This window comes from Limulus polyphemus, unplaced genomic scaffold (assembly GCF_000517525.1).
Source record: "Limulus polyphemus unplaced genomic scaffold, Limulus_polyphemus-2.1.2 Scaffold290, whole genome shotgun sequence".
Classification (NCBI taxonomy): Eukaryota; Metazoa; Arthropoda; class Merostomata; order Xiphosura; family Limulidae; genus Limulus; species Limulus polyphemus.
Genome location: NW_013665900.1, coordinates 696,355 through 715,853, shown reverse-complemented (window position 1 = coordinate 715,853; position 19,499 = coordinate 696,355). Strand labels below are relative to the sequence as shown.

The 19,499-nt window shown below is 31.2% G+C and overlaps 1 protein-coding gene across 4 annotated transcripts in view; it reads left to right on the top strand.

Annotated features, from left to right (window-relative positions):
- The first annotated feature begins 1,548 nt into the window (after positions 1 to 1,548).
- Positions 1,549 to 19,499, top strand: part of LOC106457088 (E3 ubiquitin-protein ligase CHIP-like) — a 44,008-nt gene continuing 26,057 nt past the window's right edge. Inside the window, exons 1-4 of one of the 4 annotated variants that reach the window (XM_022382903.1) lie at positions 1,549 to 1,682; positions 2,563 to 2,684; positions 8,377 to 8,575; positions 14,023 to 14,188. In XM_022382903.1, coding sequence (XP_022238611.1) covers positions 2,583 to 2,684; positions 8,377 to 8,575; positions 14,023 to 14,188 — 467 coding nt within the window. In that variant the 5' untranslated portion in view covers positions 1,549 to 1,682; positions 2,563 to 2,582. Of the gene's footprint in view, positions 1,683 to 1,885; positions 2,026 to 2,562; positions 2,685 to 8,376; positions 8,576 to 14,022; positions 14,189 to 19,499 lie in introns of those variants that run through there. The other 3 variants (XM_013916470.2, XM_013916471.2, XM_013916472.2) reach the window with 3 other exon arrangements.

The window sequence follows — 19,499 nt, the reverse complement described above, 5'->3', positions numbered from 1 at the left end:
GGTTTCACTTTTTCGTCGGATTTGATTGGTCGATATGTATCTCGCAAGTAATGATGTATCATATAAATCTGGTGTTAAATTAATTACGTTTATAGCTCTCAGTGACCAAAAATATATTCATTGACTTGTAAAATGGACTACAAAACTCCAAAATGAATTACCACAAAAAGAAAGGTTTTTGAGGAACACTGGTCATTTAACTTGAATTGGGAGAAAAATTTTCTTTATTGAAAACAATGAAAAACTGCAGTGTGTTGTATGTTTACAAACCATTGCTATACCAAAGGAATACAACATAAGGTTCTATCAGACACTCAATACAATATAAATTATGACCAGTATGTAGGAGAATCACAGGCTAATATTTTGAAGGAGTTGAAAAAGAATAATGTGCTTTAACTGAGTATACGAAACCTCAAACTACAAGTCTTATTGCATCATCCGAGGTCTCTCTGATGCTAGTGGAAAAAAAAAAATTTGAGATGGGGAAGCTGTAAAACAGTGCACAGTGAAAATGGTACGCGCAGTAAGTGAAATAAACGAACATGTTTCCCCCAAATTAAAATTTATCTTTCAGAAATGTAAATATTTCTCAATAGCTTTGGATGGAAGCACAGATGTAAATGCTGATTTTTATCCGCGCTATTGATGAAGATTTATCAATTCATGAAGAACTCATCAAGATGCACCCATTTGAATAGCAATAGAAATTGATCCAAAATGTATGCAGCTTTTGTGTCTGCTATTATTGAATATGGAGAGTTTCAGAAGTGCTCATGCATTGCAACTGACAGTGTAAAATCAATTAATGGTAATAAAATGGCATTAGTCAGTTTGCTTAAGAAAAATGGAGTGAATATTATCATTCTTTATGGCATTATACATCAGGAAGCATTATGTAGGAAGATTTTGAAGATGAGTGACGTAATGAGCAGTGTTATCAAAATAATAAACATCATAAGAGGCAGTAACAAATAACAAAGACATGGAAAATTCATATCTTTTTTAGAAGAAGTGAATGCAAAATTTGTGATTTACCATTGCACTAGAATACCGGATGGCTAAGTACAGGGAAGTGGCTTCAGCATTTCTTCTCTATTAGAAGTTAGTTACAGCCCAAAGTACTAATCACGGTCTCTGATCATTAAGCCATTATTATATGGAAGTAGATAATCCACCGTATACTCCTTACCACACCACGCAGTATCTTGGTCATGACTTATCTTGCTTAAAGAAGTTATGTATATAGATTATATTATGGTTCCTTATAGAATAGAACTGAATAGATTGGTGAAATGGTGCCTTCCAACTGGAAGTTACAGCCCCAGTGGAAGCCAAGACTTTGAATCGTAAAAAGTGCAGAAACTAGTAACAAAAATTTAATTCTAAACTTGTTGCGATGAAGGGATTGGAAAAGATCAGAAAACAGAGAGCATTTGGAATAGGAAAAAAAATCTACATTACCCAACCTGCATTCCACCACCTAACGTTTATAAGCATGCACCCTGTGAGTGCAGTGTGTGAGTGATGGAATGCAGGAATGGGTAATGCATATTTTCCTCCCATCCCAAATGCTCTCTAGTGTCTGATCTTTTTCATCCCTACATCCCTAGAATAAAACTGTTGTTACTAGTATAAAATGGGAGTGGAAGAGCCAGAAATAGGTCTCTAAGCATTATTAGGTAAACCTCTGTTCCGTTTTTAAAACTTTTGTTAAAATTAAATTACTGATTTAATTTTGTTTATGTTCAACTAATTAATCATTGTGTAAGACGTAAAAAACCACAAGTACCTTGTCAATAAGTGAGAAAAGTGCGACAATTTCCAGGTCTGTACGATGTCTATAGTAGTATGTAGAAATTAGAATGTAATGTGTATCAGATGAGGATTAAGCTTGTTCAGTGTTTTTGAGAAACTACGTCCAGATTATTCTGTGTAAAGAAATCGTAGGCCTAGGGTAGATCTAGTTTTGTTAGCACTAACTGTTACTATTAACAATTTATGTGTACTGTTATTACTGTCACGGTCAGTTACGATTAAGCTTTAAACTTTTTACGAATATTAAATTAAATATGAGTTAAACTTAAAGTGTAGTGGAACTTTTGTATTACAACTTACGTTACAGTATTTTATAACAAATACTGTTACTAGTGTTACTGTTAGTGTTACTAACACTACTACTTCTAGTAGTAGTATTAGATTTAAAACCTCTAAATATTCATATTGCTACTACTACTGGTATTAGTAATATGTATATTTAAACGTAATTAGAGGCTTAGAATATTAAGATTAAATAAAATATAATACAAATTACACTTTTGATGTGTTAGTTTCTTGTTATAAAATATAATAAGTATTCACAATAACAAAAATGGCAAAATACCAAAGAGAATAACTTAATATGAAAGGGTTCTATTAGTGTTACTCAGTATTAGCTTTTATTGAGAAGGACTTAATTGAGTTGGATGTAATAAGTAATAACAGTTGATACCCATAATTATATGGATTGGTAAAATAATATACTTTTGACTGGCAAATTAATACAAAAAAAAACTGTTCCAGGATCAAGAAACGAGTAAAAAATGAAGCAAGAAATGAGTGCCAGTGATCTGAAGGATTTAGGGAATAAATTGTTTGGTGGACGAAAATATGAAGAAGCAATAACATGTTACAGCCGTGCTATTGTAAGTAAACTAAGGATTTCTAATGAAACTAATAATTTTAGAATAAAATAAATCGCATTCCTCTTCTTGTGGTGTTAAAAAGATTACTTCTGCTAATTTGTTGCTTTTACTTTTTATATCAGGTAATACATTTTTTCTGTTTTTGTCAAATGATTTATGCCTCTGCTATGATAACGATAAAAAAAATTGTCAACTTCTAATATAATATTTTAAAAAGAACTTAATGGAAAATATCTTATTTCAGGATTATGGAAATAAGCAAAGAGGCAAGATCATTCTTTGTTTCATGAAGGTCATACTGTCACACACACACACACAACCAACCAAATCAACAACAAAAATTCATCTAATTAATGGTTATCAAGCAGAAACTTGTTTGTATGAACAGCAGATAGTTTTATGCAAAGTTTTTTATTTAAATGAACTGTAGATAAGAATGAAAGATAGAGTATATGTTGGTTTTTAAAGGATTTTTTCACAAATATGTAAAATTCACTGTGAAGTAATGATTATGCTTAAGTTCCTGAGTGAGCAAAAATTCTAAATATATAACTGCCTGAGTAGGTTTTATCTAGTTGTTATTTAACATATACAGAGCTCAACAAAATGGGGCAAAATATGTTTGTTTACAGGAAGGAAATTTCATGGGTGCTTCCATAGGCAACACCAGTAAAATAGGAAAATACCACTTGAAAACTTTTTATACTGTAGTTATTGTGAAGCATAACAAAATGGGCCTAGTATGAAAATGACATACATGAACAAGATTTTCTCATTGTAATTAACATACCACACAAGTGCAAATTCACTGTTCCATAGTTGAACATATTATGCTTATATTATTTTTAGCATATACAAGATTATTCATAAATACAAATGTTTATATAGTATATTCCTACATGTGAAAATGTCATAGACTTGTATCTTTCATTGAATGTCTACACACTTGATGAGAAATGTTCATATATTTTGTACCCAACTTATCTAAAATTATTTACTCAATAAGTTAATCACTTACTGAAACAATGTTTAACCAATCTTTTGTAAAAGCAATGTTTGACAGAGCTTCTTTCCACTGCTTAGGGTCTTTCAGTACTAGAAAATAGTACATCTGATAAACAACGTGTTATAAATAGGAGGTGTAATTAATATAATGAAATTAATATTCACCTTTAAGGAATTCCAGAAATGTTTGGAAATTCAATCAAGACAAGTCATTAAAAAACTATAGATTAATTTATTTCACACTAACTTCTTCAGTTTCTAATTACAACTAATTATATTTTATTCCCGATAGTGTTGTTATATGTTGTTGTTGTTTTCATATTTGAGGCTACAAATGTTTCATGTTGTGCATTTGTTCTTGTTTTTTCTTAACTACTTACACTTAATTACTTGGTTTGGTTTTGGTGAGCAATTTATTTAATGCAATGATGTGTTAAAGAGTCCAGCAATGTTATGTGAGGCTACCCTAATGCTAGCACACAAAACTGGTGTGATTTTCCTGCTGCAATAAAATTAGAGAAGTGGTAATATTTTTAGCTCTCAAACTATGCTACATACATGAAGACATTTAGTCAGCATTAGAGATAGCATTTCCACATCTTTCAGTAAGAGGTATGTCAAATTCATAAATATGTCTGTAAATGTCATTTTCATCTAATGTGGAAGTGATGGAGGTGAAAATTTGAATAAAAATGTAAAAGTTAACAGAAGCATAGTTTGTTTTGGATATTTTGGTGGGGATTGATATCAGTAGGTTGAATAATCTTCTGTTGCATTTGTATTAAGTTTTTAAGGTCACTAGTCAGTATGTAAACTAAGTAGTGTACCGTGTAGTTCATTAGTACATATATATAATCTTAGCCTTCAGTAATCAAAGCTAGATATATACAAACAGTCTAATTTTTCGTTTCTTTGCATTAAACTAGGAATACAATTTGGCCTAGAGCAAACCATATTTCATGAACAATATAAATTGAAGGCATAATTTAAAAAAACATAGATGAGCAGTAATTCAGTGAGTTTACTTAATGTGATGTTACTTCTTGATCACTGTCCTTTAAATTATAGAGGTTTTAGTCCAAGTACAAAACATAAGTTAATTATCTTTGGCTTCAGTTTTATTGTATAAGAGTAAGTACTTTATCTGAGTTTAAGATATGTGAAGCTTGATATTATGTATTTTTTTTTTGTAAGGGATGCCATTTTTTCTGTTGGTTAATACCATGAATAATATTTTTCCCAATCCCATGAACTTTTTTGGAAAAGAAGTTGGTCATCCTGTCTATCTTATTTTTCAGAAACTATGCATAAGATTACACCAAATCTTATCTAAACTGTAAATATATCACAGATAAACAGACCGACAGTTGACCATTTCTCTAACCGTTATAAAAATTATTAAAACGCATGTATTTAACTTCATAGCAAACAAACTAAAAACTGATGTTAGCTACATAGAAGTTTAATATTCTTAATTTTGACCCTTTAGAAAAGCAAAGATATTACATGTTGTTGTTCTAATCTGTGGAGTTGATAGTACAGAAATAGCAGGAAATGGTTTAGATGCTGTATTAGATAAATGATAGTCAGATAACAACTGCCACTCTGATATATCAAATTAACTTGCTTACAGCAAGTTTAAGTCACCTGGTGCAATTTTTACTAGCCATTTGCAACATGTTGATGATTTATTTTAAACCCTGAGGTTATAGGAACAATAATTAATTTCATGATGCATCATAAACTAATAATTTCATTATCAACTCCATTGTGTAAGTTGTAATTTTATAAATAGAGGTATTCTGTATGTCATGATATAAGAGACTGTTTAGTGTAGAGATTATTCATTAATTTATTTTGTGAGTGAATATTTTATGATTGTTTAGTTTGGTTTATAATAAGAGAGTTAAAAGCAGACAATTGTTAGAAGTTGTGTTTATAATTCATTGATGTTGAGACTATCAATTGTCTTGTGCAATACATTGACGTTGATAATATAGAGATTTCTAGAAGGCAGGCAGACGATTAAATGATAAACATATAAATAGTGTGAGATGAGCAGAAACAGCATACAATAGCAGAAGAGAGTTAAGTCATGGCCAAGGCAGAAATTCAGCATGAAGTTAACTGCCATAGAAGTGATAGGCCTAACATTTAATATGTTAGAGTAAGACTAACAGTAGAAAAGGTGATAAAAATAATAATTTATTCCATCAAAGCGTGGCTCTAAAGTAATTCAATCAGCCTGTGTGCACTTTGAGAAAAGTAACAGAGGATATATAAAGAAGAAAGGAGACCAAACGATTACTGGAAGAGCAGTTTATGACTGCAGTAACTTGCACCACAATTGTAAATGAATTATACACAGAATTACTAGTGCAATAGAAATAGAGACAGGTAGTTCAGCATGTCAACTGAAATTCTAAAGCAGTTGAATAGGAACTTCTGACAAGAAGAAAACTCTCTCCCTCTCTCTCTCTCTCTCTCTCTATATATATATATATATATATATAGTTAGTTTATCATATGTCTGTAATTCTGTGGTATAAAATAATTTGTTGTACATACATTTAACATGTTCTGAATATATATATATATGAATTATTTTGAGAACACGTGAAGTGTGTGCTGTTCATTTATTATTGAATTTATCACCAATAAGTCACGAACACCTACTGTAGAAGAATCCTAAGCTCAACAACACAGTATATTTTTATACTATTAACAAGTATAAGTAAAAACCTTTAATTGACAATTGGCAAATATAATGTAACATCTGACACTGTATTAAAATAGATATTACAAAAAACAAAGTTGAAGTTTACTACAAGAGGTATAAGATTTTGTTTTACTTTTTTTTTACTTTTATAAAAAAGGTTAGCCATTTTTGTATGTATTCTTTTGTAAGAAAAGTATTTTGTTTCTTGTATTTGATCTGCATCATACAATGAACATAAAAAGAAAACACAAGTGGCTGACCATATAACAATGCCTAAAAGTAACTGAAGAAAATAAAAAATAATAATTCATGTGTTTGTCTAGCATGCTATTAAATGTTATTCTATATGAATGTTTAATTGTACTATGTAAATATCCTAGGCTCGTGTAACAAGATTTTCCATGTGTTACTGTTAGGTTGGGGTAAACGTCAATGCTGCAGTAATAATCTTGGCATAAAAAAGTTCATTGTTAAGATATCAGACATGACATAACAGCTTGATTCAAAGTATCTATAGGATTGGATAGAAACTGAAAAATATCTTTTTCCAAAGGGTTAATGCAGATAGCCCTTGTGTAGCTTTGCACGAAATTCAAACCAAACCAAAGGGTTTGCAACATTTATCATAAGATACAATGCATGGTTTTTATCATTGGCAACATTTGCTATATTAAGAACATAAAAAAGAAATAAAGTGAAATTATTTTTTATCTTTTTTTTTTTTAAATTTCAGTGCTAACTGAAGGATGGAAACCATTTTTAATGAAGATGACAACTTCAGATAAATGCTTATTTATTCTACCCAACATTTTGGCTTATGCCTTTTTCAAGGGTCTATGAACATTACAGGCTACAAAAGTGATTTTAAATTATATTAACACTTTTGATTCAATCGAAATGCCCTTCTATTAGCGGATACAATGTCTAGCCCCTATAATATTATTATTCTTTCTTTTTTTTTGTATTTTTATTTATTTATTTATTTTAACATTTATTTTGTCACCTGCAACTCAAACCCATTCATCAATACTTTAAATACATACACTTCACCATGCATCATTCCATTATATTGTAGTTTTCTTTTATGTTATTTTCAGTTGCCATAATTTAAAATCAGTTTTGTGACCCTTAAAATAGAATTAATGATTTTTTTTTACTGCTTAGGTTTATCCATTCATTCAGGTCACTGTTAGGTTCTAGAAACTAGCATTCACTCTGGTAACTTTTGTTTTATTAGTTTGTCTTATTTTATTACAAACTAATTCTCTGTGTATTTAGTTTTTCAAAAGGCTCTTATACAATACACCAGTTACCTCTTTTCTAATATATTGATGGTGAATTCTGAAATATGTACATACTTTTAGTAATATATTGTACTAAAATAATGTAACTTATACATTTGAATTAAAAAATATGCGAGCCATTGTTAGGTTTTTATAGACTTTTGTGATTGTGTGTTTAATGAATGAACAGATACATTGCAAATGCCTGGCATTTTCTCTTTTCATTCAAATGTTTGTTGTTACTGCTGTCTTGTGATCATAAAAAGATGTGGCCAAGTTTCTGAAGAATAATAATTTGTAGTTGAATGATTTTCAATAAATGATATACCACTTAAAAGTGCATTAATTAATCTTGGCATAACCCCTATTTATTCCCTTTCTCTCTCTCTCTTTTTTTTAAGTGGCTTTGATAGTAAAAAAAAAGCAAATTATTTTAAATATATATGTAAAAGACAGTATGTACCTGTACAAGTTTTTATACTTGAACAAAAATGTGTATACCTATAAATTCTTACTTCTGTTTTAAATGTATATGTATACTAAATGAGTTGCATTTCTAAACTAAGATCTACTTCAGTGGTAGATATATACAGGAAGCTGTAAAAATCCATAAAACACTCCTTGAGTTTTCAAATTGATGTTATTTTGCAAGAGAAAGAATAAATTAGAAATTGTTTTTGTTTAGATAAAGAACCCCACAATGCCAACATTTTTCACAAACAGAGCTCTCTGTTATGTGAAGTTGCAACAGTGGGAAATGGCTATTCAAGACTGTCGGCGTGCCCTGGACATGGATTCCTCTTCTGTAAAGGGTCATTTTTTCATGGGACAAGCTCTTCTAGAGCTGGAAAATTTTGATGATGCAATCAAATACCTACAAAGAGGTAAATTTCTTTCATTTCAAAGAAGATAAATGTTAATTATAAACCTATTTTGTTTGAAAATTATTTTCATCTGTTCAATGATGGTATTAGAGTATTTCAGTTATGAGAGATATCACATTGGTCTTGGTCTATAAACAGTTCCACATGTATTTGTTGCTGTTAAAAATGTTATCATTATATTAGCTTTTCCTAGTATATGTATATAAAATTGATCACTTTAGTTTCAGTGTAAACTTATCATATCATTCATGATTATGAGCTATGTAGATGAGAGAACCAAAATTTTATCCTACATGTACTAGTATGTTAATTCTCAAGTATTTTCTTTTCTGTAACATACAATGGTTGAAAATCTTATGTATTATCACCAGATCAAGTTATTTTCCACGGTCCTTTGAACTGGTTTTTAGAATTTCTAGAACAGAATATTCTGGTAAAAATGTTTAAACTTAATTGTAATTTTTGTGCTTTGCATCACAACAAAATATTCAGTGAGAAAGTTTGGTAATACACACACACACAATGTCAAACACTGTTCTTATGTAATTTAAAATGCAAAAACATGCATAAACTGGTTGGGTTTAGTATTTTGTACAGTTTATTCTTTTATTGAATAGAAAAATAGTCAGAGAAAGTACCTGTATTATTTGTATCTAACTTAACAGAAAATTATGCTTTATGCATAACCATATGTACATAACTGTATGTAAACATATTTTAGATCCAGAATTTAAATATTAATATGGTTATGTATGCATGGTCAATGTATATAACAAGCTATCATATTCTTATTCAAACTTTTTTCTCCAGATGTTCTGTTATTCTACCCGTGACTTCCAATACTAACAAGATGATCAGTAGAATGCATAATTTTAATATTTTAATGAAAGCAATACTAAACCTTTGTTTAGCACTAACAGGTAGATCAGTCACTTAGCCAGTAGCATTTTTATATTCTCAATCAAGACTGTAGGAGTGTAGTCAGCACTACAGTATATATGTGTGTGGGTGTGTGCAGGCATTTTTTAAAAACAAAGTTCATCTTTTCTTTTACACAAAGAATTTGATTGATTGATTTGAAAGTGAAGCATTAATTTAATAATAAAAACCAAAATATACTGATCCTTTTAGACTAGAATATTGGGGTGGTCATTGGACCCCCCCCCCTCATTCTACATCCCTGAACTACTGTAATAGTTACTAACAGATGTTATTTAATAACTTCTACCATAAGACCTGCTAAAATTCTACAATAATAATTATAATTATTAATGAATAGTCTCATTTATGAGTAACAGACAAACTACTAAAATGTTTTTATGACCACTGTTCTAGGATATAATGGATAGCTTTGGCCAGATAGCGAATATCCTACTAAGTCATTTGGCCAAATAACCAAATGTTTGCCCAACAAATAATTGACATATTTATTATCCTGGAATAATTATATAATCCTTCATTAAAGTATTAATGAAAGGTTATGTAATTATTGTAGGTGAATACCAATATTGTAGTTGACCCTGTCTAGATTCTGTAGAGGATTCAGTATGTCATATTGAAATGACTTTGAGTATTCAAATTAGCGACACATATGACAACCATAGCCAGTATGAAATCATGGTTGAATGCCATGTATCAAAATTATACTTTGACATTGTGTGGCATTACTTAGGTAGTGTGTTGCTACCAAACATTGGTCACTTTTGTGACAGGTATGTAATAGCTCTTTTCACATAAAAAAATAACACATTCAAATCATAAAGGTGTGTTCAATCAAAATTTAAAATTTCCAAGATGGAATATCCTTTGTTCTTAATGGCATTAGAAAACAAAAGTATATGGATCAACCTGGGGGCTCCTGGACTATCCAGAAAGAGATCTGCAACAAGCTGTACCTCAGTTGTGGGAAGCAAGATGTAGTATCTTGTACCAGGCAAGAAACCACAAAGATGAAGTTTATTGGCAAAAGTCATCTATGTGTCAGAGGCAACAGGCATAATGATAGAGGATCTCCATCTGGAAAAGTGGCACAAGTTACATACTCAAGCTCCTTCCATGACATTTACAGGAAAGGAAGACCAACTGTAGAAAATTATATGAACAGTATCTAGTCAGGAGAAAATAGTATTTGGTGATGCTCAATGAGGTGTTTGTATACCTTGATAACTATAACAAGTTTTACACAATTTTCTAGTAGTTAGTGGGAGAAGTTTTTTCCAAAATTAATACATGGAATTTTGTGAAATGTTTATTTTGAAGGTATTAATGATTACCACAGAATATTATGCCATGGGCAAGTTAAGGATCAGTAGAGGGGGATAAAATGGTCATGATGAACTGATTACTATCAGACCACTGTTGTGGACCCTTTATAACACACAGAAATACTGGCTTTGTATATAAAGTAGGCCAACAGGGTATATATTCACCAAGATAAGTGTTTCAGTCATACCCCCTGTTCAATTGTTTTATACTTCAAGCAACTAGAGAATGGATTGAGTTTTCATGCTATTCCATGTGAAGATGTAATGATTAAGTTGCTGGATACAGCATATGGGTTTTATTGTAATTGGACTGTTGAAACAAGAACTGGGAAATTGTTGTTTTCATGGACTAGATTGATCATGGAAAGCAGAAGGGAGGAGTGGTATGCTTTTGACATGACATCCTTGCAGTGGAATGAATACTGTAGGGCTGTTTTTAAAATACATGTTTGTTGGATAGATCTTGACCATATGTATTGATATGGATTGTAATGATATTGTGAAGCTCCAAAATGTTTTAATATAATGTACAGCTGTCAATAATATTTTTCTACAGAGGTGAAATAATTTTATTGTCTTACCTAAACATATCTGATGCTTCTTTAAACCACATATTCATTTTATTTATTGAACAAATATCCAAGGAGTATTCCTAATAAGAAAGTGAGCATTACAGTGTACCTTTAATAATTGGTAAGTTTCCTACAATATAACTGATGTGAGTGACATTCTGCAAGAATGCAAAACTATTAGTTGATAAATGTTTATTAATGAGAAAACAGTTCTTTATGTTAAACGTAAATTAATATTAAGAACCTTTAGAATAACAAGGGTTCCATCTTACTATACTTATTGCAGTCAGTTTTAATGAAGTATGTTTGAAGTGAGAAAGCAGCATCATATTCTTTGGAAAATATTAAATTACATTATGTAATGAATTAGGGACAATTTTACTGGTAACTAAGTTTAATAAATTTTCAAAGTTTTGCTGAAGAGATGAAAGTTGTTAAGTGTTCTTACTATTTAGAATTATTAATTAATTGATACTCAGTGTTTTAGTTTGTTGCATGTAACTTCCTATTTCCTATTATAGGTTTTAGGTTATACTGTTCTCAGTAAATGATGTGAAAATTTCAGTTATTCAATTGTTGAATAAATACTGATTTCTGTACAAACTGGATATCCAGCAAAACAACTGAATAGGTTTGATACAAATTGAATATTCATTACAACCTTATTTACAAATATTCATGTCATTCTTTTTTATTCTTATGAATAGTTTTACCACCGTATTTTTAAAATCCAATAAACTTCCCTGTTGCCAAGTAATCATACAAACATTATGAGCCTCTAGACCCAAAGAGTATATAAATCATGACTAAGTTGGCAGAAAATGCAGGATAAAATGACTAAATGGTGACATCAAAATCATGTCTTGGTTATTTAAAAAAAAAAGCATCAAATGACACAGACAGAGAAGATAACCAAATCAAATGCCAAATCTGTATTCTTGTAAACTTCCAAAAGTTTGAAAAACCAATATTATTGGTTTCAAGCATACAGCTGTCTAAAGAAATTGGACTGATTCAAGTTTCAATATTTAATTTTTTTAAACTTCCATCAAAGGTATTTAACATTCCATCCTAGTTAGTACTTCCTGTCAGTAAATTAATTGTACTTATTATAATATTAGTGAAATGCATTATTGTATAATTGGAATAATAAAATTAAGAATATTTTAGTTGGCCCCCTAAAGTTTTAATTAGCTACCAAATTACAAAATCTAGGAGCCTATTGCTCTTAAGGATTTTTTCTAACTTTGAGCCTTGCATATTGATTACGAATAAATGCATCTAATTTTGTATCAAACATAATGAAGATTATCACCTCTCAGCAGTTATATTAAATTATTCAGATAAAGATAGTATATCTTATGTTCAACTGTTATTCAACAAAAGCAGTGTATAGTTTATCTGCACAGTACTCTCCAGTAAGGAATTTATCAAGTTTTTAAAAAAAAATGTTATTACTCTGCAAGTGTTTTTTTTTGTTGTTTTTTTTTGCATGCAATTACTTTCAGTTTGTAGATAATGTTGGATAATTAATTTCACACTCTCAGGATTGGTAATTAGTTGTGGTATCAAATAGAACAAAAACAAATCCGGTTACTTTAACAACGAAACAAAAAAGTAACCAAGCCTAATCAAGGAATATAGTCCAGGAGCATTTATGTCTATGAGTGCTAAAAATAAGATTTTATTTGACACCCATTACAAAAATACTGATTGATTGTTGTGGCATTTTGAAGTAAAAAAATTGTTGTAAGTGAATATATATCAAGGATTACATAAAGGCAGCGAAAACTGGCACACCTGCAAGCCAAGACCAGCTATGATTCAATAAACTACTCTTATTATTGAATTATAAGGATTTTGGAAAAGTAATTGGAGCTAATTGCCATTAACCAATATAAATTTGTTCTAAAATCATTCACAGGAATATTAGTTTCACTGATGTTTCCACTTGGAGGCTTACATCAGCAAATCATAGGACTTGATGCAAAATACAGTTCAGTTGAAAACTATTGATAGGGTGCACACAGATGAAGGAAAAGCTGGGAATCACACAAACAGCATTTGCTATTGGGTAATATGTCACAAGCAGCTTGAAATAAGACATTCAAAGAGCAACATAACAGCCCTAAGTATGGAAAAGTTAATACATTTTATGAAAGCACTGTTGTCCCAAATGGAGTATGAGTGGGAAATAAAGGCAGGGAAAACTGCACATGCATCTTGTGACAAAAGATTCTGTACCAAAATGTGTTCTTGAACTTGTTACTTGTAACTGTAAGAAAACATCTCGTAATAGATGGAATTGTATGTGCAGAGTTAATGAGCTTTAATGTATTGAGGTGCTTATATGGTAGGCAAAGACTGTCAGAATCCTAAGGCAGTCTTGCTAATGATAGACTTATAAAAAAGGGGATAGCTAAGACATTTGTAATGTTAGTTAATGCCAAGACCAAATGTTATGACTTTCTTTAGATGTGACATTGTTTATTATTGAAATGTATTTCATCATTGTGTTATTGTATTGTGTTTTGAAATTTTGTCACTTGGTATAGTTATATTTTAGTTTTATTATATTAATTATCGAACTTGCAATTTTTGGTGTTTTTAGCAAGTGATTTGGCTAAAGAACAGAGATTAAATTTTGGAGATGATATAGCATGTCAACTAAGAATTGCCAAAAAACGTCGGTGGAATGTATTGGAAGAAAGACGAATTCAGCAAGAAATAGAATTTCAATCATATTTGAATAATCTTATTTTAGAAGATAAAGAAAGGTAATTTTTTTTAATGTAGCAAATTTTTTCATAATAAATTTTTAAAAGTGTATATAGTGTTTACAGAGTTTGAAAATATAGTTGACATTTGTAAATTACTGACCTTTTATTAAGTAATTAAACAAAAAAAAAACACTATAGAATAATTATCAGCATTTGGAAAAATTACCATTAAATCTTTAAGATTCAAAATATTAAGAATTTTTGTTTGGTAAATTTCCACATGGAAATGCTGGTTGAGATGTTTTAATCAAATCATATATTTGAAATAGTCATTAAGTTAAATAATATAGGTGTTAATCCTATCTGGACTGGGTGAGCACATTTCATGTGTTGAGTGCACACCTGAAAATCAAATTTCATACAAATAATGATTGTAACTGTATTTTGAAAAATTTTTAACTCAAAAAATTTTAGAATTCATATCTTGTAATATTTAAGTGTAATTCACAAAAAAAATTAAATATACTGACTTGTTTATTTTTAGAATTTTTTTGCCCATTCCAATGTGTAGGCTTATATTTGCTAATTCACCATATTTCCTTGAGAATATTATTATTTAGGTGTTATTTCTTATGTGAATTTCGTTTTCTGTCAATGGTTTTATTACTTCAAGCTTTCAATATAACTTTTTTATGATGTTACAGTATGTGGTCTGAACACGTGTTAATGAAACTTAACTTTGAAAATAGTGATAGCTAATATTACATTGGAATAGAGCAGATTTTAAACTGTTTAATTAAGTGTAGAGTAAATAATGGTTTCTCGAGATATTGAATATCTGAATCTCATTCAGGGGTGAACAAAGAAATCAAGTGAGAAGCTTAGAGGACTTGGGAACAAATCACAAATATGGGAAATTCTTTATGGTTTCTTTAGATGCTTCTATGTAAAGTTATATCTGTTTGAAACCTACAGAAATTTTCTTCCAATATGGTACATTACCTCTGCTCAAATAAAAAGCTATTCTCATTCAGTGCTGCTCTCTATATCCAAAAACCTTTTTTACACATGCCACAAGCCTTTAATCTCCCACTCGATTGGAATTGAGTGATTCCAATGCGTCTCTCATACAAATCATCGTGCGACAACCCTCCACCAATAAGAGTGTGACATACTCTCTTGATGCATGTGATTCCCTCTATTCAATTCTACCGAACTTTCACTTCTCATTTCGCAGTATTCATGTTATAACGTTTATTTGTGCTCTCTTCAAGTGTTTTATTTTAATATTTTTCCATATCTTTGTATTAATTTCTCTCAACAAGTTTACTCTTTATTATACAATAGTGATATCTGTAACTTGAGTTATTCTGAAGTAGAATTATTTTATATTTCTTCCCAGTTATGGAACTTATTACTTCATTACAAAACTTTGTATTTGTTTCTGCCAATACAGTTGTGTTTGGTTATTCATTTTGCCTTATGAATTGTACATTACCACTTTGGAGGTTATATGTTCTATTAGCACATTTACACAGGCTTCAGGTCACAGTACTCCGTTGAAAAATTTTCAGCTTTATCTTATCGGAAGATTGATTGTCCAATGAACTGACTTTTGTCGAACCTCTCCTCGAGTTTGGGGCCCACATATTTGAAATTCAGTCTACCAACTTTGGAAAGATAAGATGTTCTACTGTTATGGTTTTTGAATAATTTTATTGTTAATATTATTATCTGTAGTTATTTGGATTCCATAACATAAGTTTCATTAGATTGGTTAATACTCATAGTCAAGTTCAGGTTAGCAATTAGTTTTAGTTGTATCTTTTCTCCTATACTATTCGTTTAGGTTTACCATGGTCTTTGTTCTTTTAGGATTACCTGTAATTTATCTTACTGGTATGTCAATCATTAGTTTAACTATATTGTTTTTTTCTTCCATACATCATGTCTCATACGTATGTTATTGCTACTACCCACTTCCTTAACTTTATACAATCACATCTATTTCATTTTTGTTATTATTTCTCTTATCCTTCTTTCTATTCACTTGGTTTGTGTGAAACCCTTGACCTGGGATCAACATGAACTTCTCCCAATATTCTACCTAATTATTGTTCGGTTCAGTTTTTACTTAGTGCTTAGTGATACCCAAAGTTCTGTATTGTTCAATTAGGCTTCACAAGTGTTTGTTATTTTTGGTTTACATATAGTTCTACTTTCAGGTTAATCGATCATTAGGTTAAACATCTTGTTTGATTAGGTTTAATAAGTGTCTGCTATTTTTGGTTTACTCGTGGTTCCATTTACGAGTTAATCAATAATTAGGTTAAATACCTTTTTGTCAACACATAATATTATATACATGTATATTTCACTACACAGTTTCTTAACATTTCCAATATAATGACTATTTAATTTTCGTCTTTCTTTATAGTTTATACTTCTTACCATTTATTTCGTTTAATTTATAAGTTATACTTCTTACCATTAATTTAATTTATAATTTATACTTCTTAGCATTAATTTAGTTTGTGAGGGCCTTTGGGGGCCAGGGTCCACCCTAATTGCTCCCAGTATTGCTTGCCTTCCTCGTATAATGGCTGAACTCATTTTCAGACAACCTAATTTATTTGTCTTTTAGCTTTGTTCTACCCTATCAACACTCCTACAGTTCTTGTTTACTTTCCATCTCCTTTCTTCAGTTTTCCACTATATTTAGGGATTTTCATGGGGTACCTTCTTCCCTCCATTTTGAGGTGTTTGTCATCTTCAGTTCGTTCCTTCCGCACATGGCTTCTTTCCTTTTGGGATCTTCTAGTGGAATACTGCTGTTTGTTTACCATCCACTGCTAACAGGGACTTACGGTCAGTTCTTTTTCTCCAGCAGTCCATTTTTTTTGAGCTACTCCTGTACATATGGCATCATATGAAATATCTGCGATGCTATATTCAATTTTATTAGTAGCTTATTTGTTTCTTTTTGAGATAGTATCATCTTTATTCATTTTATATGTTTGGCATCTGCCCATCCTTTACCTGTCTTACACACTGGTTTTTTCCATTTGGTCCCAACTCAGTCACTTCTTGGGTCTTCCCTGTTTTAATATGTCTTCTTTGATCACAATTGGGTAGGCTGTTTCTGCAGGACTGAGAATGCCCATGGTACACGTTCTTATCTTCGATTTTTTTCACCACATGATTAGGTACCAGTTTTGTGTCTTGACCATTGGACTTGTATTGGTTCCATGTGTTTTTTGTGGGGCAGTTTGCATTTTGCCCGACTACCACATTTGGGGGATTTTACCAACACCATTCATTGAATGTCTAGCTTTGGTTAGCTCCTTTCAAACGGGGGTAATCTTAAAATTCTCTTCTACTCCTTCCATATTTGGCTCAGGTAGTTGGATTTTCCAGTTTGATAAGTTTTTTCCAGTTACATACTTCATATTATAGTCTCTTTGGGGTGGGTATTTTTAAACACCCCCTCCATTGGGATCATCCATTCTCTTCCTCAATTGCATTTGAAGGTGTTTTTGGGTATCTGAGCCTTTACTTTGGGTTTTTTCATCCTACCCCCACATATCCCCCGTGACATCAGGTTTACCACTTCTTCCCCCATCTTCTGGATTGTTTCTCTTCTCTGATGCTCATCTCCAACTGTGAGGGGTGTGGTTCTATCAGTAGGGAGGGTTCAGGATAGTGATCTCCTGGCTTATATTACTAGCCACTGGGACACTCCTTCTTGTTCCCTTTGAGGTAAACATTGGATTTCCTTTTTTTTTTTTTAACCCACACACTTGACATATGTCTTCTGGAGGGTCGTGTTCCAGGTGCTTTGTCCTCATTGCTAATTGATTTTTCAGTCCTGACACTTTCTCCCAAGGAGTGACCTCTTGATCCTCCTAATTTTTGGCAGCTCGGTCTCCTGTGGGGTACTTTTCCACATGAAGTAATTGAATCTTTTATCACTTCCCATTTAGTTACCTCTTTCGTTTTTGGTCTCTGGTTTGTTATCCACTTGCCCTGGCTGTCATTAAGTTCAGACAGGTTTATATTAGTTTATTCTCATTCCATCAGTCTTCTTCCCCAAAATTTTGTGCATCCATGTCACTCTGGTTCAAGTCCTTCTGATTGATCTTTCCTGGCTGGCACTGCTTTGGTTTTCTCAGCTGTTTTGGCTTGATTTCTTTCTTTTGTTCTGGATCGATTTTATTAACCTACATTTTTGTGGCTCATGTGGTATATTTCTTTTGACTTATTTGGTTCTTACCATTTTTCACATTTTTTCTCAGGGGGATCCCAATGACCCTCTCTGTTTAGTATATGTGGGTTGCTTCATTGTTTTCAATGCTTCTTTCCATTAAACCCATTTCCCACATTTCCTTCCCTTACTCTACTTCTTTGTCTGTGATTTTTTTCCCTTTCCTCCTTTATCCATTTGGTTTTGATTGTGATTCGATTGGCCTTTTATTCCTTGTCTCCTTTTTCCCATCATCACTTCCTGGTGTCTTCACTCCAATCATGCACCTCCCTTTTTCCCTGCATGTCTACCATGCCATCTGTTGGAGGTACTTCATATGTTGAGCACTGGGTCTACCTCTCAAACGTTCATCTCCCATTTTCTGCTTTGGGTAGCTGTTTCTTTCCTGTTGTCAGGGTACAGTCATCCATCTGTTGCTATCCCTCACTCTTTCATGAGACTGTGACACTATAAGTTACCTTTTAGTGTATATACCTCTTCTTTTTCAGGGATATGTTCGTCTCTTTCTTTGTGGTGCCTGATCAGGTGTTCTTTAACTCTCTCAACATGGGCTAAATCAATTTGACCAACCATGCGGCCTCTCTTGATTAAAATCTGTATAGATTTAATACTTCTAACTTTCAGTGTAGCGTGTATATCTTCACAAAATGTGTCAGTCTTTCAGTTTATATTATAAGTCTTTCACATACAAAAAATCATATTTTTAGTGAAGTAATTTTAGTAAAATAAAATAAAGATTTGTCCATTAATATATTGAGTATTTGTTTTTAATAGTCCATGCGCAAAGTAATTTTCGTGTTAAAATTAATAATACTTTTCCTCATCTCAAAAACCTCAAATTTCCTTTGTGTAGTTCCTAAAACATCCTAAATGCATTTCAAACGTTTTTTTTTGTCAGTAAAACTTTATAGTTTATCTGTTATTTTCTTTACCCTATCTCAAAATTGGATTGGTCAGTTTGACTGACTTCGTAATCACCAAAAAAAATCTAAATAAACCTAAATTACTCCTTTTATTTCTAGAATGACTTCAAATTGTAACATGAAACTACATTCGTTTATCCTAAGTTGTTGTAAGTTTATAACAATATGCATCTATTTATAA